The sequence below is a fragment of the Mobula birostris genome, chromosome 12 (assembly GCF_030028105.1).
Source record: "Mobula birostris isolate sMobBir1 chromosome 12, sMobBir1.hap1, whole genome shotgun sequence".
Classification (NCBI taxonomy): Eukaryota; Metazoa; Chordata; class Chondrichthyes; order Myliobatiformes; family Myliobatidae; genus Mobula; species Mobula birostris.
The window spans coordinates 23,374,390-23,396,148 of record NC_092381.1 but is presented as its reverse complement, the minus strand read 5'-3'; the positions used below and the strand labels follow the sequence as shown (position 1 = coordinate 23,396,148).

General features: G+C 41.4%; 1 protein-coding gene across 1 annotated transcript; it reads left to right on the top strand.

The window, feature by feature from the left end:
- The first annotated feature begins 992 nt into the window (after window positions 1-992).
- Window positions 993-21,486, top strand: gclm (glutamate-cysteine ligase, modifier subunit). Its single transcript, XM_072273474.1, has 7 exons — window positions 993-1,252; window positions 1,438-1,503; window positions 7,892-7,976; window positions 11,527-11,583; window positions 17,651-17,853; window positions 18,767-18,881; window positions 19,693-21,486. The coding sequence occupies exons 1-7, from the start codon at window positions 1,118-1,120 to the stop codon at window positions 19,860-19,862; spliced, it is 831 nt and encodes a 276-aa protein (XP_072129575.1). The 5' UTR covers window positions 993-1,117; the 3' UTR covers window positions 19,863-21,486.
- Window positions 21,487-21,759: the final 273 nt, after the last annotated feature.

The window sequence follows — 21,759 nt, the reverse complement described above, 5'->3', positions numbered from 1 at the left end:
GTAGTTCAGCTTAGCATCTCATTGTTGAGGGGTATACTCCTCGCCCACCGACCCCTCCCACTCCCACGGGTGGAGAAACCTATACTGTGGTCCTTCCCCACCGGGCCCTTGCGGTGGCTGCACCAAGTTTCAGTGCGTCCCTCAGCACGTACTCCTGCAGCCGAGAGTGTGCCAGTCGGCAGCATTCTCCCACGGACATCTCCATGTGCTGGTAGATGATCAAGTTTCGGGCTGACCAAAGAGCGTCTTTCACCGAGTTGATGATCTGCCAGCAGCACCGGATGTTGGTCTCCGTGTGCGTCCCCGGGAACAGCCCGTAGATCAGAGAGTCCTCTGTCACGCAGCTGCTGGGGATGAAACGTGACACTAGCCCGTCCATCCTCCTCCACACCCTCTTTGCGAACTGGCAGTGTGCAAAGAGGTGGGTCACAGACTCCTCCTCACTGCAGTCCTCCCGTGGGCAGTGGGGTGCGGAGACGACGTTCCGGGCGTACAGGAGGGCTCTGACTGGGAGGGCCCCTCTATAGATATCTGTGACTTTGAATTTTAAGTCAGAGGAGGCTGAGTGGCAGCTCCACGTTACTGCTTTGATGGGCATTACACACAAGATGCTGGAGGAACTCAGCAGGCCAGACAGCATCTATGGAAAGTAGTCGACGTTTCTGGCCGAGACCCTTCAGGGGCAGCCAACCTTTTAGATTCCACGCGTCAATTTTTTCACACACGAGTTCAGATGTGCCTTACAGCTCTTGTACCCCCACAATTCTTGTAAAAATATGTTAATATAGAACCTGCGTGAAAAAAATCGCATCTGCACTCGTGCGTGAAAAAACCTGACGCACGTAATGTAAAAGGCTGCCCACCCCCGCTTCATCAGGACCATGGGGCGGTGCTTACCGCTCTGCGGCTGACATTGCGCAGCGAGCGGCGTTTGCGGCCCGAAGGGGCGGGGCCGTGACTCTGCAGAGGGCGGGGCCATTTCGCAGAGTGACAGGCCGTCAGCCAGCGTCGCGATTGGGTCGGGGTCGGTCGGTGACGCGAGCCGGCGGCTGCACGTTTTGCGACGGACGGGGCAGAAGAAGCGGAGCGAGGGCTCGGTACGGCAGCGGCCGCCGCGATGTCGGACCCCGGCGTTCAGGTGGTGGACGGCAGACAGCTATTCGCTCAGGCTTCGGCCGTCTCCATCCACACCGGAAACATCGTTAACTGGAGCCGGCTCAAGAAGAAGTGCCCGACCTCGCCGAGCGAGGAGGTGAGCGGAGGGTGGCCGCGGCTATTGGGGTTGAGGTCGGGTGGGGGGAACGGTCGTGACCGGCCAGCGGGAAGCCCAGATCTTGCCGCCATTCAGGCGCCGATAAGCTGGTGGGCAGGGGCGGTCTCCGGGTGCCGCGCCTGTCTGCTTTAGCCCCTCGCTCACTCTCTCTCGCTCTCTTGCAGTTGCAGGACTGTATCCGTGAGACTCTGGAGAAGTGGTGCACCCAGGTCAACCCAGAGCTCCTGGAGGTGAGTGTATCTTCACCTACGTTCCCAGCGTTTCCTTACAGTGATAGCCACTTGCTTTCAAGCGATGCTGTCTCAAAGCGTCAGTACTGAAGGTAAACAGTCCTCTCACAGAATGACAGGGAGCGCCAAGCCATTCAGGCCAGAGCTGTTATGCTCTGAAGATGGTTTATATGTTGCCAATCATTTGCACAAACATGAGACATTTATTCTTCAGGATTTATGTTTACTGTAGCCAGTGGAAGATCTGGTCACTGTTGCACACATTTCTTTTTGTTAATTGTAATTTTCAAAGTCAGTGTTACCTGATTTTTTTTTACACCTTTGATCCCTTTGCTGATATTTGGAGCTGTGAAATTCCCCATTTATGGAGTAGAATTTTACTTCTATTCAAAAGAAAAATCTTACATCCTCCATATTTTTCCACACTTGGCACACTCTCCGAAGTTCCACTCTAGAGAACTGAGTACGCACATTTAGACTGACACCATTTCACTTCAGGGATTAAAGCTGTCCTCGTTTATCGTTTTGGTTAAGTGTAAAAGATGGAATGATTTCAAAGATGTAAATTTTGCTGGTGTTCTGGCCAATTCTTATGCTATAACTTAAAAAATGTTCACTGTGTGATCTGGTGGGAAGTTGCTGTGGTATTTTACACAAGTACATTTCAAAGGTAATCCATTGGCAATGAAGCACTGTGGTACCACCAGACCATGAAAGGTGCTATATAAATGCATGTTTTCCTCCTCCTGCTGCATTGACTTCCCTCCCTTCTACACATGTGAAATAAAATGTTTTTTTTCTTTTCACACTAAACTAATTTTGTAGGGAGTTTCCCTTTTTTATGTGACACTTTAAATTTCAGCAATTTTTTTGCTTTCCTGGAAGACATTTTCAGGATTAATTGTCCATAACATCTTTGAACTCTCCAAACCTGGGAATAGTATGACCATTATGGTTTATAGTTCATTAACCATGATCCATGACCCAGTCATGCTTTTCGCTGGTTTTTAATGCACTGTTATAACTAAGTTTTGGTTCTCATTTTATGATTCTTTTATTTGTACTTGGATAGTTATAAATTAACGTTTAATTTAACTATTTCAGTTTTTGAAACGATACATTGGATATTGTTGTATATGTAAGTTTTTTTTAAATTTCTCTCCTGGCTGTCAATGAAGTACTGAATTGTATTATATTAACTTTTCCGGTTTACTTAAGCATAATGTCTTGTGACAAGCTTGGCTGATTTTGAGGAGGCGAAGAGTACAATGTCCCTTTTATTCTTACTAACAGTTCTGTACTTTGCCTAAGTTATCACTCATTCTACATTAGAGCAGGGATGATCAAATGCTACAGTTTTGTTTTTAAGTATGCTGATGATATAAATTAGTGTTTTAATTTTGGACTGAACTAACTAATGGGAGAAGTGTGAGGTGGTTCATAGTTGGGAGGGGGGAAACTCAACTGAGCCAGTTGAATGAAATATTGTGGCTACATTCAGAGATCGGAGGTGGAGTTATTTTCGAACAACTTCAAATTATTTCCATCAACCAGGCACGCGTCAGGATTATGATGGGAGATGCTCTGCTGTCTCTGAGTGTTCCAATCTGTGCCCTAAATATTCATTTTCTCCAATAATGTATTGTGGTTGCAGTTTGTTACATCCTGAGAAATCTATTGCCAAGGCTATTCCAGGAGTACTTTCCAAACTCAATACTACTTACAGCATAAAGAACCTCCACTTTAAATATACCCTGTGACTTGGCCTCTACAGCCATCTGTGACAATGAATTTCACAAATTTGCTTTAATCTTATTGTTTATCAAAATCCTATCTACTTCTGATTTAAGTATTTAGAAACTATGCTTCTGTGTCCCTTGAAACCAATTCCAAGGTGAGAAGATCTTCCCAAAATATATTTTGCTTAATCTGCTCTTAAATGTGTGACCCCCTTATTTTAAAATAATGACCACCTAGTTCTAGATTCTCCAACAAGAAACATCCTTTCCACGTCTTCCATGTCAAGTAGTCTCAGGATTTCATATGTTTTAATCAAGTTCTCCATCTTCAAAACGCTAACAGATTCAAGTCTAGCTCAGACAACCTACCCTTTCCAGGTATTAGTCTAATAAAGCTACCCTGAACTACTTCAAAAATATCAAAATCTGTCCAGTAAGGAGAGCAGTACTTCTGAAGTGATGTCATCAATGGTCTGTATAACCGAAACATAATCTCCCCAATTTTCATTCAATTATCCTTGCAATAAATATTCTGTTAGCTTTCTTTCTTTTCAAATCTTTATTATTATAATCCAAAATTAACACGAGTACATTGAAGTAAGCAACACTTACAATGTCTCAAGAAAAAAGACATTATTTTAAAGATTGAAAAATTTTGGTGATTTTTTTTAAAAAAACCTACTAAGCAAGAAAAAGTGTTGAGGGGGGGGAAGAAACCCTGTTAAGTGTTCCAACCCTAGAGCCATGTGTCATACAAAAAGCTTCTAAAGATAAACATCAAACTGCCAGCAAGGAAAAAAAAGTACCAAAAATTTACAGTTAGATCGTGGAGGAAATCTATCAGTTAACTCAGATGATAATAACGAGCAAATGAACCCCATCTTTTCTCAAAATCAAACATAGGTTCAACGGTTTGACTTCTAATTTTCTCCAAACTAAGACATGGCATCACTTGAGAGAATCATTGTGACAAAGTGGGAGATGATGTGTCCTTCCACTTCAACAAAATGGCCCTCCAAGCTATCAATGTAACAAATGCAACAACATGTTGGTCAGACACAGAGATACCACGGATATTTTGAGGAATTATTCCAAAAAGCGCAGTTAATTTGTTAGGTTGTAAATTAATTTTAAGTGCTTTAGAAATTGTTGAAAAAACTGACTTCCAGAATTTTAAGCTTTCTTAATTAAATGTACTTAAAAACGAGGCATCATGCACTTGAGCATTCAGATTTCTCTGCACCTCAACACCATATTATCTAGTAGGTTTAATTTTTCTTACTGTGACACTAATTTTTCCCACAGCCTATCTACATTCCTTTATAAGCTTCTTGTGTTGCCTTAACAACTTTCTTAGTGTCTTCATGAAATTTAGCTACCATATCCTTGCCTTTGTTCATGTTATTTATATAAACTGTAAAAATAGAAGTTTTGGCATTGATCATAGGCACACCGCTCCTGCTAACAAGAAAAAGAACATTCTCTTCTACACTGCTTCCTGTTAGCCAACCAATGTTTTGTCAACCATGCAATTTTATTTTTCAGAAAAACATTTAATACAACATCTTATCAAAAGTATTTTAGAAATCTAGGCGTAGTGTACCAGTTCCTCTTTGACCACAACACATGTAACATCTCTAGAGAATTCTTGCACAAAACCATACAGACATTTGCTGAGGATTTTGTGTAGAAGCTTGTAACATTTTCCCAATGATAGGCTGACAGGTCTGCAGCTTCCTTTTTTTTTTAAGAATAATGCACGCAAAATGCGAGAAGAACTCAGCAGGTCGGGTTGTATCTATGGAGAGGGGAATAAACAGTCAACATTTTGAGCTGAGCCCCTTCATCAGGACGCTAATGAAAGGTCTCAGCCGGAAACTCTCATCACTGTCCTGATGAAGGGTCTCAGCCGGAAACTCTCATCACTGTCCTGATGAAGGGTCTCAGCCGGAAACTATCATCACTCTCTTGATGAAGGGTCTCAGCCGGAAACTATCATCACTCTCCTGATGAAGGGCTCAGCTCAAATCATCAACTGTTTTATTTCTCTCCATAGGTACTGCCTGATAATTTTCCTGAGCTCCTCCCTCACTTCCAGTTCCCAATTCAGAACAATTTCTTGATTTCAATGATTTGAGAAAGCTTTGCACAGAGCTAGCTAGTTCTGATGTAAAACCCATAACATCAACTCAGTTTTACTCTTTCCATGTAATGTGTCATGTGCTGTATAATTCCAGCACCCTTTTTGTTTCGAATCTTCAGTTATTGCAATATTCTCATGTTTTTATTCTCTCATTCTTCTATATCTCAAATCAATTTTCACTTAGACATTCTCAGCAATCCCTCCTCTCCCCTGAAATTTAAAACATAAAATAAGCTGTTAACCATTTGGAACATTTAACTGTGTTTTTATCTGCACAGATGCTCCCTAACTTGAATCTATCCAGTACTTTTTATTTTATACTGGGATTAGAATAGCCTGCTGTCAGATTAATTTCAGAACGTACAGCTTTACGAAACTACAAATTCCTTTTGACAACTTTTGTAGTCTATACGTAGATAAAAATCACCATAATTAAGACCGTACCTTCCTGACAAACTCCTATTACTTATCCTTCTATTCCCCCATCTGTGTTTTAAGCAGTGCATTGAGTATAAGTAAGAAAGTTAATTTGGTATGATATAGGTTTGGTGATGAGCATCAATATCTTGGCCCAGTCTTTGTAGATGGAAGCGCAGCACTACATCTGGGTCATACCTCAAGTGACTATTACTGTTTCATCGCCTTTCTCATCCTATTATATGAGCCAAATGTAGAAATCTGAGACTGTCGCAAAGGAAATAAGACAATGAGATGCAGGAGCAGAATTAGGCTATTTGGCCCGTGGGGTCTGCTCCGCCATTTCATCATGGCTAATCCAATTTTCCCCTCAGCCCCAATCTCCTGCCTTCTCCCTGTATCCTTTGCCCTGACCAATCAAGAATCTATCAACCCCTGCCTTAAATATACACAAAGACTTGGCCTCAACAGCTGCCTGTGGCAAAGAATTCCACAGATTCACCACTCTCTGGCTAAAGAAATTCCTTCTCATCTCTTTTTTGAAAGGACATCCCTCTATTCTGAGGCTATGTCCTCTGGTCTTAGACTGTCCCACCATAGGAAACATCCTCTCCACATTGCAGCTGATTTATTTTCCCTCTCAACACTGTCCTCCTGCCTTCTGCCCCTAACATCTGATGCCTTCACTAATCAAAATCATATCAACCTCTGCTTTAAATATACCCAGTGATTGGGCCTTCTCTCCTTCTGTGCAATGAATTTCAGAGATTGACCACCCTCTGGTTAAAGAAATTCCTCCTCATCTTTGTTGTAAAGAGAGGTCCTTCTATTCTGAGGCTGTGCCTTCTGGTCCTAGACTCTTCCACTATTAGAAACATCCACTCTACGTCCAGTAGGTTTCAATGAGGTCCCTGCCCACCCCCCCACCCCCCCACTGCCCCAATTCCAGCAAGTATAGGTCCAAAGCCATCAAACACTCCTTGTGTGTTAAGATAGAGGGTAGTGGTAGGTGTTAGTCTGGTTGGTTGATTGTGACCAGTGATGTTCTGCTGGGATCAGTTGTGGGACCTCTATTTGCATGTATAGAAATTGTAGATTAGTTAGTAAGGTTGTTGATGACACAAACTGGTGGAGTTGTGAATCACTGAGTAGCTTCAGTGTGAAGAGGGCATGTCCTGGGTGGTGGGGATCCTGAATGATGGATGCCACCTTTCTAAAGCACTGCTCCTTAATGGTGTCTGGGATAACATGGAGGGTAGTACCCATGATAGAACTGACTAATTTTACAAGTTTCTGCCACTTCGATCTCATACAGTAGCCCCCCCACCCTCCAAAACACGCAATACCAGATGGTGATGTAGCCAGTCAAAATGCTGTTGGTGTTAGACAAGTTACGTGCAGTTCTGTAAAACTTTAGTCAGGTCATACTTGGAGTATTGTATAGTTTTGGTCCTCCCATTATAGAAAAGATGTGGAGCCTTTAGAGTGTGCAGTTGAGATTCACCAAGATGCTGTTGGATTAGAGGAAAAGTAGATACAAGAAGAGGTTGGATAAACTTGGATTGTTTACTTTGGAGTCTTGGCAGTTGATGTGAGATCTGTTAAAGTTTATAAAGTTATGAGAAGTAGAGACAGTAGATAATCAGTCTTTTTCCCAGGGTCAAAATGTCAAATACTAGAGTGCAGAGCTTAAAGTAAAAGGGAGAAAGTCAAAAGGGGATGTGCAGGGCAAGATTTTTTTTACACAGTGGATCGTGTTGCTAGTAGTAGTAGTAGCAGTAGATGCAACAGTGGTGTTTAGTAGACTTTTTAACATGCACATGAATATGCAAAGAATGGATCAAGTACAGGAAGAAGGGATTAGTTTCATTTGGCATCATGCTTGACGCAGATGTTGTGGGCCAAAGGGCCTTTTCCTGTGGTGTGCTCTGCTAATGTACTGTCTTCACCCATTTCAGTCAGAAAACATGATCAGAATTTTAGAAATATACCATTTGTAACTCTCGCCTATTTGAACAAACACCGGAGAGCTTTATCATCTCTAGTTTCTAATCTGCCAAATTTATTGTCTCCCTTTGATTTGTTGCAGGATCCACCTGCTACACTGGAATGTGCTCTTACTCAGGACGTAGACTCAATAAGCCCTGAAGAGAGGGAGGAAGTGAAAGTGTCAGGTAATGTAGGAACATGAACGACGTGGGTTGCTTGTCAGTATCCTGTTGAATTTAATGTGGGAACATCAAAATACTCTTCACTACATTTCCTGCACTAAAGCCGGCTATAGAAACTATGAACTGAACAATAGGAAGGTGTTGCCTCAGAGCAAGGAAGGAATAGGATAGGATAGGATAGGGGACTGGGAAATGGTAGTTTTGCTTTGTGGTCTTGGTTGAGCTGTCCTCCAGGTCTACCTGCTGGGAAAGGACTTGAGTTGCTGTGGATCTTAGCTGCCAGTTTTATCAAGTACTGCGAAATCTGGGCCATTCATTGTTGGCACATATGTGGTGGGCTGAAGAGCTTGTTCTTGTGCTATATGATATCTTTATTAAATTTAAATAGCTGGAAAATCTGAGGAAACCAATCCCTTCGAAATTATTTTCACCATTCCATCTCTCCAACACAAAGAATGCACATGGAATAGAGCAACACACATAAAAATTGCTGGTGAATGCAGCAGGCCAGGCAGCATCTATAGGAAGAGGTACAGTAGACATTTCGGGCCGAGACCCTTTGTCAGGACGAATTGAAAGAAGAGATTTGAGAGGGGGAGGGGGAGGGGGAGATCCAAAATGATAGGAGGGGGAGGGGTGGAGCTAAGAACTGGAAAGTTGACTGGCAAAAGGGATGTGAGAGGATCATGGGACAGGACGCCTAGGGAGAAAGAAAGGGGGAGGGGGGAAGCCCAGAAGATGGGCCAGGAGTATAGTGAGAGGACAGAGGGAGAAAAAGGAGAGAAGGAAAAAAAATTAGTAATAACGGGTGGGGTATAGCTTATCTACTGATGTCTACTATAAGCCTATGGACTCTCACAGCTACCTGAACTATTCCTCTTCTCACCCTGTCTCTTGCAAAAATGCCACGCCCTTCTCGCAATTCCTCCGTCTCCGCCGCATCTGCTCTCAGGATGAGGCTTTTCATTCCAGGATGAAGGAGATGTCCTTTTTTTAAAGAAAGGGGCTTCCCTTCCTCCACCATCAACTCTGCTCTCAAACGCATCTCTCCCATTTCACGTGCATCTGCTCTCACTCATCCTCCCACCACCCCACTAGGAATATGGTTCCCCTTGTCCTCACCTACCACCCCACCAGCCTCTGGGTCCAACATATAATTCTCCATAACTTCCGCCACCTCCAACAGGATCCCACCACTAAGCACATCTTTCCCTTTCCCTCCCCCTCCCCCTCTGCTTTCTGCAGGGATCGCTCCCTACGTGACTCCCTTGTCCATTCGTTCCCCCCCCCCCCCCCACATCCCTTCCCACAGATCTCCCTCCCAGCACTTATCCTTGTAAGCGGAACAAGTGCTACACATGCCCTTACACTTCCTTCCTCACCACCATTCAAGACCCCAGACAGTCCTTCCAGGTGAGGCAACACTTCACCTGTGAGTCAGCTGGGGTGATATACTGCGTCCGGTGCTCCCGATGCGGCCTATATATTGGCGAGACCCAAAACAGGCTGGGAGACTGTTTCGCTGAACACCTATGGTCTCTCCACCAGAGAAAGCAGGATCTCCCAGTCGCCACACATTTTAATTCCACATCCCATCCATTCCCATTCTGATGTGTCTATCCACAGCCTTCTCTACTGTTAAGATGAAGCCACACTCAGGTTGGAGGAACAACACACATTCAGTCTGGATAACCTCCAACCTGATGGCATGAACATTGACTTCTCTAACTTCTGTTAATGCCCCACCTCCCCTTCATACCCCATGAGTTATTTATTTTCTCTCTCTCCTTTTTCTCCCTCTGTCCCTCTCACTATACTCCTTGCCCATCCTCTGGGCTTCCCCCCTCCCCGTTTCTTTCTCCCTAGGCCTCCTGCCTCATGATCCTCTCATATCCCTTTTGCCAATCAACTTTCCAGCTCTTAGCCTCCATCCCTCCTCCTCCTGTCTTCTATCATTTCGGATCTCCCCCTCCCACTTTCAAATCTCTTACTACCTCTTCTTTCAGTTAGTCCTGAGGAAGGGTCTCGGCCCGAAACATCGACTGTACCTCTTCCTAAAGATGCTGCCTGGCCTGCTGCGTTCACCAGCAATTTTTATGTGTGTTGCTTGAAATTCTAGCATCTGCAGATTTCCTCGTGTTTGCACATAGAATAGAACCATGTTCAGCATTTCCCATTGGTGTGTGGTGAAAGGGGTGGTATGTTTGCAGGCGGTAAGGGTTGAAGTGCCGCTTTCCTGTTTGAGACTAAGGCATTTTCTCCTGTTATTTCTTCTCTTCCCTCAATTTTAGTTAAATGTTACTATTCTCAATTATAAGAGCAGGGGATCTAACGAACTAAATTATAAATATTTAGGAAATCATGGAGAAATTAACTTGTCTCCATGAGTTATGGTTGTGATGATTCTGATAACTTTGCCTTCAAGTTAGAAAGAGAAAGGAAAAGAATAAGGCAAGCAGGTGGAGGCTAAACATTATCCTTAATTCAAGAAGTCTACTTCTGTGCTGTAAGTTCATACTGTTTTTGGAAAAACACATCATACCTCCCTCATTCCTACTAAACGATCAAAATCCGATGCTTGTTACCAATTCACTGACAGCTGAAAACCTTGCAGTATGTACCTTCAAGCCTGATTTATAATCTTTAATCCACCATTCTATGGGGAAAAAAGCCAGCAGTATGATGAAGGTTCTCACACCCTGCTTATGGACTGTTTGTCCCACTCCCATCAATAAAAACGCTCCGCGGCATCCCCACCAGGACCACTGGACTCAAAGAAAACAGTTACCTCTTCCAAGCCTCCACCCCACCACTACTACGTACATCACCTAAAGTCACTGTGTATGTAATAGTTACTTGTCCATTGTGTTTTATAGGATTGCTTTTATATCTATTGTTTTTAAATTGTGTTCTTTATGCTGATTTTTTAAAATTCTGCATCAGATCCAGTGTGACAATCATTTTCTTCTCCTTTACAATAGTGTACTGAAGAATGATAATAAGGAGTCTTGACTCTTAATGTAGTTCTAGTTTTTCCAATTTACATTATGATATTGTTTCTCAGGTGAATTTATTTTCCCATTTTTCCATCTCTGTTGCTCCCAGAGCTACAGCCAAGGCTGAACAAATACATCTTTCAAGCTCATCATTTCATCACTCTCATTTTCAATGCCACAGAATTCACTTTCTTTTTATGCCTACTTCAATGTTCAGTCTCCATTCTCCATCTCGTACTCTTCAGTAGAAAAACCACATCCTTTTCTGATTCCCAAACCATTTTCCAAGTAAGTGTTGCCCATACTGCTTTTGTCACTAAATGGAACCAAACACAGTCAACCTCACGAATTACAAAGATGCAACTTAATGGTGTTGTGGAGTGTGTTGACTAGCTAACTGATAAAGAGCTTTGACTTGCAGGTGCATCTGTTTTGTGTGAACAGTAGTTAAATGATTTGTGCTTACATTTGTATGTTCAAAATGACTTGTTAGCTACAATATTTTATTCTATAGTAATAATTACTTCTGGAGTCAATCAATTATTTTTTTAATGCAGCCAAACTTTTCCTCAATGATCCTGACTCCTCAAGCATTAAGGATGCTGTGGAAAAAGGTATGTGTCACTGAATGAGGTATTTACTTTTGGATTTTTATTGTTCTGTTGTACTTTTTTTGATGCATTTGAATGTTTTTAATGTGTATTCAACACATTAGATGAAGTCCACTTGGTGCTTTATAGTGCTGAATGCATTGATATGGATAATCCGGACTGGGTAGTAATGTGCTTTTACGGTAGCTGTGGAATCATTTTATGACTGCTCTTGACGCTTGCAGCTGGTGACAAAGTCAAACTCTCATTGCACCTTTGCTAACCTCAAGATCAAATTACTCTCTTCAAAGAAAATTGACAAAGGAAACTCCCTTGGCACAAAAAATAGATCTTTCACAACTCAAAGGTACACAGTGAAAATTCCTTAAGTGTGAAAAGATTAGATAAAGCGTAAATGCCACTTCATTTGAACCCCAAATTAGTCATATAGCATTCTGTCTGTCTGAGGCCTCCGTCAGTCAGAGTTGACCATGGATATTGTGTTCTAGCTGTCTTGATACCCATGCCATACAATATGGAGTACAGTACAATATGGAAAGCAAGCTGTTGCCTATGTAGCAAGTTCCCCCTCTCCACACCAACGAACCCAAAGGTACGACAGGGACCAATACAGTTTGGTACCAGCAGCTTCGCAGGAGTTGCTAGTCAGCATTGAACTCAATATAGGACTCCCTTAGAACTCCAGCTTCTGATTTTTTTTTTTCCCCGCTCAAGGTTTACTCTCGAAGCCTTCTCCGTAAGTGGGTATAACTGCAAGGCAGTGGAGGTTTGAGATCAGAGTTTTCCCTCTAGATGAGATGCCAGCCACAGCTTATGAGCTTCTTCTGCCCAAAGTGACTGGTTTTTAAGGTGCCAGTAACCCACCTATACCCCTTCTGTCAGTAGAAATGGTTCTGCTGGGCTTAGTGGTTAAGCCACACGTGGTTGTCAGGGCTGATTTGAGAGCATGGCATTGGGAGCATTTAATAGGTAGTGGGAGCCTGTCCCCATTACCACCCCGTCTCTTCTCCCCCCCCCCCCCCCAGAGTATAACAACCTTAAGTCGCATGGCGTTAAAGCATTAAGAAATGCATAGGTATCTGTTAAGTTAGTTACATTTTTTATCTAGCCTTATTTTATGATGTTGATTAGACAGTACCTCAATGAAATATCACAGGTTTTTCATGATGCTGTTTTTAAACAATAAATGAATCCAGCTCAAGTGATATTTGAGGATCCTCCCTCACTTGAGAAGCCTATATCATAGAATCAGAAGAGTATAGTGCTGAAGAAGCCAATTTGATCTAATCAATGAATATTGGTATTTGTGGAAAACAATTAAGTGAACAATATTTAGCTATGCTAAATACTGAGGAAAAACTGTACAAGATCCTTACAGATAATAGTGGGAATGGAACCCTGATCGGTGATTGCTAGTGCTGTAAAGTGATTGTGCTAAATGCTATGATGCTGTATCGTGCAAGTCTTTATTACTAAAGCTGATTTGTCTAGATGCAGAGCCTTTACTTAATTGGTGCTTTCAGCCATATCCTGACAGTTAGCTGGATCTGTTGGAACGGGCTAAAGTATTGTCTCCTGCGATCTTTGGAGAAAACTGAAATGGGTTATCAGCTGTACCTGAACATGTTTGTGAATGCTCCATCCTTGGCCGTGGCACTTGCTCACTGGTCCTTGTCTTTGAGGAAGATAGAGATATCCTTGGTGGGGGTGGGGGGAGTATTTACTTCTGTTCATAAGAAAATAGGAGCTGTAGCAGGCCCACTTCAGCTGCTGAAGCCTGCCCCACTGTTAACATGATCATGGCTGATCTTTGCTGGCCTCAACTCAGACCTGTTTCTAGTCCTGTAATTCAAACCTTTCTCCATACACAGAAACCATGAAAATGCAGGTTTTAAATATTCATGGCCCTGCCATTTTGTCTGTAACTCAATTCCTGCATCAATTCAGTATTGCTATCTGCTGCAAGTGCATACAGCAGTGCTTTGGAGCTGCCACTAAACCTAGTTCAAGTGTAATTGAATCCTAAATATTTTGTTGCCAAATAATGTAGTTTCTGCTACATTAATAACAAGGCTAATGCCATTTGAGAACAAATCTACTAAAACAGAGAATACCTGAAAGCAGAAACTATGTCTACTTGAAGAGCTAAATGACTCTTTCTACAGTTCATAGCTTGACATTTCGCCACTGCCTTGAAATAATGCTAGGATTTATGGTTCTAGTGGGTGGTGAGAGTCTGTTTGCAATGTAGTACTTGTGTCAATTTGATGTAAAGTGTATTCAGATAAAGTGTATTTACTGTAATCCAGGATATTAAGACTGAAGGAACTAAGGTCCTGATAGTTTTGCAGTGCTTTACCTTAGAACAGCGGTCCCCAACCACCGGGCCGCAAAGCATGTGCTACCGGGCCGCGAGGAAATCATATGATTTGGCATTATGAGTCAGCTGCACCTTTCCTCATTCCGTCATGCCCACTGTTGAGCTTGAACGCACGCGAGGTCATTACCCGCGCGTCATCCATGTCAGCGCAGGAAGGAGATCAACTCCTCGAGCTTGCAAATGACGACAGGCTGAAAAGTATGTTTGACATAACATCTCTGCTGGTATTCTGGATCAAAGTCAAGGCTAAATATCCTGAGATAGCCATGAAAGCACTGAAAATGTTGCTTCCATTTCCAACATTTTTCTGCAAAGCGGAGTTTTCTGCAATGAATGCAACGAAAACTAAATTGCGGAATAGACTGGACATAAGGAACCCTGTTCGAATATCTCTGTCTCCCATCACCCCTCGATAGGACCGTCTCCTTGCAGGGAAACAAGCCCAGGGCTCCCACTGATTCAGCGATATTGGTGTGTTGCAATGATTTTATATGTTCATGTGGGGAAAATATGTGCTGTGTGTTTAATATCCAAACGTTACTTAAAATGTTATGATGCTATTGACTGACTTATATAACTACATAACAATTACATCACGGAAACAGGCCATCTCGGCCCTTCTAGTCCGTGCCGAACGCTACTCTCACCTAGTCCCACCAACCTGCCATCAGCCCATAACCCTCCATTACTTTCCTGGCCATATACCTATCCAATTTTTCTTTAAATGATGATATCGAACCTGCTTCTGCCACTTCTACTGGAAGTTCGTTCAACACGTACTTCAAGCTCCCCTGCCCTGCCCTGATAATTGACTTATCACTATATTCATGTGCGGAAAACGTGCGCTGTGTGTTTAATATTAAATTCGTTAGATAAACCCTTTTAGAAACAAAATTGAGTGTATTAGCCACTTATCACTTATATTCCGGGTGTAATTAACAACCCTCTTTCTTCCCCTCCCCCCCCAGAACAGAATCGCCAAAAACGATTTGCAGGAAAAAAAAATCGGCAGGTACACGCATGGGCAGGTCACGCATGCGCACTGGTGCCCGCGCAAGGCTTCATGGCCATTGTGGTCTTTCTCTGAGTAAACACAACTAATTTGACTGCTACTCTTTGTCCGTTGGCAGCCCTACACCCCCCCCCCCCCCCGCCCCCCGGGTCGGCCCGTCCACAAGAATATTGTCAACATTACACCAGTCAGCAGTGCAAAAAAGGCTGGGGACCCCTGCCTTAGAAGATGTGTTTATAGGCATTGAAGTACTCACTGCCTGTTACACCACTGGCATTTAAGGCACCAATAAAGGTCCTCTATCTTTGGTGGTATTCAGTGATTGTTTCATGTCAGTAGCTTCCTCTTGATTTTCACTACTATTTGTCATGCAAGACCTGGGTGGAGACTCGGAAATACCATCACACTCAAATGTAGAAGGATTCTTCAATGCTGTTTCTGTAACAATTTTGTTTCACCAATCAGGGTTGTTAGCCTGAGTCTGGATGACCAGTGAACCACATAGTCTGGCCTCCAGCCAACACAGCTGTCCGGGTCATTCAGGCACACAAGCCTCCAAACCACAACTAAGTTGTGGTCCTCTTGGAGAAGGTATTGAAGGCGATTGTGATTAAATGTGTTGGTATTTTAGCCAAATATGAGTATATGGACTAAATGGCTCCGATTGTGTTTTATTTGCCTGGTTATGTATGTCATCATTTGTTAGAGAACGTTTATGAGCTCCTGACAACATCGAGACAATCAATATCCATACTTTTATATTGAAACTATTTTACTTTGTGTTATATATGACTGTGTTTTTAGTGAGTAATCTTTGCACACTGACAAAGGCACCAGCCATTTAATATAGCATCTGGAAAAAATAGCTTGTTTATAATGTTTCAAATCCACTATAAATGTTAAATTTGATCAGTTTTGTCATTTGTATGTAAGCAATATTAGTTCTACGATGCCTGCATTACTATATTTGGTTAGTCATTTCTGGACTGCTTGCTAAATGTCTTGCTAGTTAATATCTACACATTGTCAAACCTGGAACATTAAATCACTCCTTCTTCCCCCATATTCCTTCCCACCCCCACTGACTACTACCATCTTAAAGCCATTTACATGGTAAGCTTCCTCTTGAAGTCCAGTAGTTTTCCACCAATATTGTTTACTGTCGTGTTATCCTGTTGTTTACTGTATAACTGCATTGTTTAAAAGATTATACAGTGGATTTGGTTAATGGGCCATTGGTTAATCAGGACAGTCACTTATTTGGGACAACTCTTAAGGAGCAAAAACTAATTGAGTAAAGAGCCAGATTTCCCTTCATTAAGCCGGATACTGTACTGCTTAATTGAGGCAGGAGACTGTTCCTGAATAGTTTCTAACTAGCATCAGACACGTGTACTTTTGTGACCGTTGGATACTAAATCATGCTTAGAGCGGAGGATCTCCCAGTGGCCACACATTTTAATTCCACGTCCCATTCCCATTCTGATATGCCTATCCACGGCCGCCTCTACTGTCATGATGAAGCCACTCTCAGGTTGGAGGAACAACACCTTATATTCCGTCTGGGTAACCTCCAACCAGATGGCATGAATATTGACTTTAACTTCCGTTAATGCTCCTCCTCCCCTTCATACCCCATCCCTTATTTATTTATTTTATATATTTTTTTTATTTTTTCCCCCTTTATTCTCTCTCTGTCCCTCTCACTATAACTCCTTGCCTGCTCTCCACCCTCCAGGCTCCCCTCCCCCCTTCTCTTTCTCCCCAGGCTTCCCGTCCCATGATACTCCCTTCTCCAGCTCTTAGATCCACCCCTCCACTCCTGTCTTTCCTATCATTTCAGATCTCCATCTCCCCCTCCCCCTCCCACTTTCAAATCTCTTACTATCTCCTCTTTCAGTTAGTCCTGACGAAGGGTCTTGGCCCAAAACATCAACTGTACCTCTTCCTATAGATGCTGCCTGGCCTGCTGCGTTCACCAGCATTTTTTCTGTGTGTGTTGCTTGAATTTCCAGCATCTGCAGATTTCCTAGTGTCTGAGTTTTTAAATGGTATTAGTTGCATGTGTTTGTGTGCAAAAAGCAGAGATCTTTGTCACTGATATTCGGCAAGAAATAAGCGGTAAGACAATACAGAACTGCTTTGCTCACTGCGGTTTCAAGCATTCAGGCTTGGAGATGCCAGATGGCCAGGAGTGAAAACTAAACAATTTCACTACTGGAAGTTGGGAGCTACAAAGAATTTGAAGGTTACAATGAAAATGAAGATTTGGAGGATGCAGTCATCAATTGTATTGTTTGAAATAATCCATTATCTAAACCAGGTGTCTGCGCTGATTTTGCTTATTTATTGTAAATCAAAAGAACATGGCAGTGTGCAGGTACACTGGATGAATTCCTCCATTAACAATTAGGAACTAATACAGTTTATAGTATTGTAGTAGAATTGATAGTGTTCTAATTTGTTCTCTATTTAAATACGTAATTTGTTACTCAGTTAAATGGTAACTTGCCTTTTTTATATCTTTTTAACTACTTCCATATTTTAACAACTTTAACTTCAGCGAATTGAGGCAGCCACTTAATTGGGCCAAAACATACTGGTCCCGATGTGTCCCAATGAACTGGTTTCCACTGTATGAGGACCAAAATCTAATCTGAATGCTGTATTTATTGCAGCTTGTTCAGCGCTTGCAGTATCACAGCTGGACTCCATGATACTAGCTCCTCCTCCTCTCACAGATGGAGCTTGTCTTTCCCTCGCACACCTGAAACCCTATTGGGAAGAGCTGGAAACTCTGGTTCGAAGTCAAAGCATTGCAGCAATTGGTACCTCTGATCTGGATAAAGGGCTTTTAGAGCAACTCTATCAATGGGCTCAGGTAGCTGGATTGTGTAATTCTTTGATGTAGATTTAGGAAGGCTTTAAGATTTGCTTTTTAAAATGTATCCTTTGTTGTTTTTTTATTGGAAAATGCTGTACTCAGTTCATTTTAATTAATGCTAATATTGGAGCAAAGTGGTGGACCAGGATCCATTAAAATGCTAGTCCTAAATCTGACGCGATTCAGTGGCAGAGCTAAGAGCTGCTTCCTCACAGCTCCAGTGATCCATCTTCAATCCTGGTTTCCAGTGTTTTGTGTAAATTGTACATTCTGTGCATGAGCATGGGTTTCTTCTGGGTATGATTGCTTCCTCCTGCATCCTAAAGTTTGGAAGGTTGGTAGATTAATTGTTATCTCTAAATTGTCCCTCATGTAGATGAGTGGGGGAGGGAAATTGATGGTCAGCACAGATTTGTGGGGATGAAGGGCCTATTTCTGAGCTCTATGGCACTGTCCCTAAAGTATGTTATTGCATGATGTTGGCTTGCCTCAATGCGTCCTGTCTGATCTGAACTAGAATGCTCTTTGATGAGTTGGATTTAAACTCGTGCTACTCAGCAGGAAAAAAAGCTTGCCATAGTTTTTGAAATTGTAGTGATGTAATACCTTGCTCTTAAAAAGATTGATTGGAGGGCATAGACGTAGTGGTCACTCCCATCAAGAAATGATTTTTTGAAAGAGACATTTTTAAGGGGATTTCTATAAGTGATTTTGCTAATAGTTTGGGTGAAGGGGAGCAAAATTGAGAGAGGGTTAGGTTCTTTTTGTAGTTTGATTTGAAATTATCAACACATGAACTCAGAATATTTTGCCACACTAATATTTCAAAATACATGTGTGTTTGTACCTTGTATTTGCATTGCCTGTAACCTATCACTTTCTTCCTCCCCCTCGCCCCCCCATGACCTAGGTAAAACCTAGCAGCAACCAGGTAAATTTAGCTTCCTGTTGTGTGATGCCGCCAGAGCTTACTGCCTTTGCTAAAGAGTATGACATACAGTTACTGACCCACAGTGACCCCAAAGGTGAGACTGCGTGTATAATTGTCTATGCATCAGAAGTGCAGACTCTTAATGATCTTTGAGATGGAGTCAGTTTGGAGGTTGCTTTTGGAGATGAGCAGGAGTTCTGGTTCCTTTCTCCCACCTCAACCCATTATCTTTTGTCCTGTCCTAATGCTGCAAGCATGTAAATTTCTATTTCCTTAAGCCTTGGCCAAACCAAATCATTCTCATGAGAGACAATCAAGTGAATCTCAAGGTGCCATTAAACCATTGGGAACAGCATGAGTGACTCCCACATGGATGTGCAAATCCTGTGCAAGATTTCTTTGGTCATTGGTGCTTTGTATAAATATGTTGTTTTATAAGCACCATATTAAGCTGCTTGTTATAGCCATTTGGGCTTCAAGATCCAATGGTAATAAGCAAAACCAAGCAGTTGGACATCTGGCCAACACTGAAACCTGAGCTAAACTACCAAAAATAACCCTGAACTACTTGATCCAGTAATATATCTCATTTACTGTGCACAGAAATAGCAAGCTCCCCACCACCATCTTAAAGGCAATAACGGATGGATAATATAAATCCAGGCCTTACCAGTGATGCATGCAAATTAACTTGAAATACTGTAATGTGTAAAGGTGTAATGGTAAAATCAATGACCATTATGTCTTTGTACATAGTATTTTAAATTAATTTGCAAGTGAAGCAGTTTAGTTTTTTTAACTAATTAAGTTCTTGTAATGCCATCAATTTATTCTCTAAAGCATACTTTGTACATTGGAAAATTTAAATGATTTTACACTAATTACATTATTTCTTTTCCTTCAAGAATTGATCCCCATGTTAAGTTTTCAAGAGGCTGTCGTTGCCAGCATGCAAGACAAACTGGCGTATGAATGGATAACTAAGTGGGTACTGCGTTATTCAGTAATTGTTAAAAGCAGGGGAATTATTAAATCAAAGGGCTACTTTGTATATGCTAAAAGAATACATTATTAACATCTTTGACAAACCAGTTAGTTGGAATAGCACTTTTATGAACCAATTTATGCATGATATGCAGAGGAAGAATTTTTAGAAGCTGCACTACTGACCAAATGCCTTTTGATCCTTGATCTATTACTGGGTCCAAGATAATTTTTTTTAAATGGGGGGGGTGGTCTGAAAGGAATGGATTGCAAAACCAGTTTGTTTTGCATATTTTGTTTTTTTTTTAAACCAACTAATTTAGTTGGCAATTCTGTTAAAATCGTTTGCCTTTCAAAACACTTTTTGGTTTAAATCTATGTGAAGAATGTATTTCATGTGGTTCATGTATTTTTTTTTTCTTGGAACAAGTCTAATGAGCATTTCAAAAAATAATAACAGAACACAAGAAAATCTTCAGGTAGATGCTGATTTATGGTACACAGGCTATTTGGTCTGGCCTCTGTTTGAACCTTTGTTCAAAATAAATTGATTAGTAGTTAAGATATTGCTAACTTATGCAATTAAACATTTTCATTGTTCTTTTAATTTGATTTTCCAAGAACAGAACTTGCACTACACTATTAACATGTAATAAAGTTTAGGGTTATGGCATATACGGCAGTAATGTTTCAGAAAATATTGTATTGATGGTTTATTGTTGATTTATAACCACAAAGCCTTGAAGTGGAGTTCATTAGAATGGAGTGAAATATCTTAAATTCTCTCCACACGTCTGTCTCAAATTCTCCACTAACTTCAGATTACTTAATAAAAGGATGTGTTTCAATGTGTGAATTCCATTGGTAAACAGAAGTTGGACAACTGGACCCTGGTGTTGCCTGGAAAAGGCATACGGAATAACAAGCCAGACTCACCTGCAATTTTTTTTTTCTTTTGCAAATCACTGACTTTTATTTTGATGATGCCTCATTGATAACTTTTTTGTTTAACTTTAAAATTAAGACAATTTCTTTCTTGTGCAAGAACAAGGCCAACACAAAATTGTATTTACTGGCATGCAGCATCACTGTTCTGTGATGTTATCATTTGTTGGCAAGCTCTGTGTCCACGTTGACCATGACGCAGTGAATTAGAGGCAGGTTTGTCATAATGTAGGTTATATTGAGTGGAACAGAGTGAAATGACAGTGGATTTGCTATGGGCTCTTTTCATTGTGTCAAGTTCAGTGGTGTTGTCCACCAATAATTGGTGAAATAGGTAATAGTTTAAAATGTTCTTGCCATTCTGCATGCATGATTGCATCATGTAAACCACTGGTTTTTGTGGGCAAAGACTTTTTAAAGGAAAGGCCAAGTTCAAATATGATTTAACCGCAAGTGCTGGTTTCAATCTACATGGCTCATCTACTCACTGCCCTTAAATCTTGATGACAAATCATGAGGATGCACATTGCAGCATTATCCTTGAACTTGTAATTCGGGGCTACTTTGGCCTTAACTTCTAGTTTTAAAACCAGCAATCAGTTTTGTGCTTAACATTTTAGGCTGAAGTACTTTACAGGATTGAATGTACAGTAGTTCCAATGAAATAGTAAATATTTGGAAATAATGAATCTATGAAAATGTTATATTTTGTTTACTTGGCCATGTAATGCATTTTAAGTGATTTGCACATTAAAAGTGTGATTGAAATATTTCACTGATTTTTCTCTTTATTCTCTACATGCCTCTTTGTTACTTGCTGCTTGTGATAATGTCTCTTAGGCATTACTCTTTTTAAAGTCCATTCCATGGTGACACAGAAGTCATTAGATCATTGAGTTGCAGATCTAAGGCTTTAGTGGTTTCAAAGATTCAAAATACATTTATTATCAAAGTATTTATAAATTATACAACTTTGAGATTTGGTTGCTTATAGGCAGCCACAAAGCAAGATGCCTGAAAGATCCCAATTTAAAAAAAAAGAC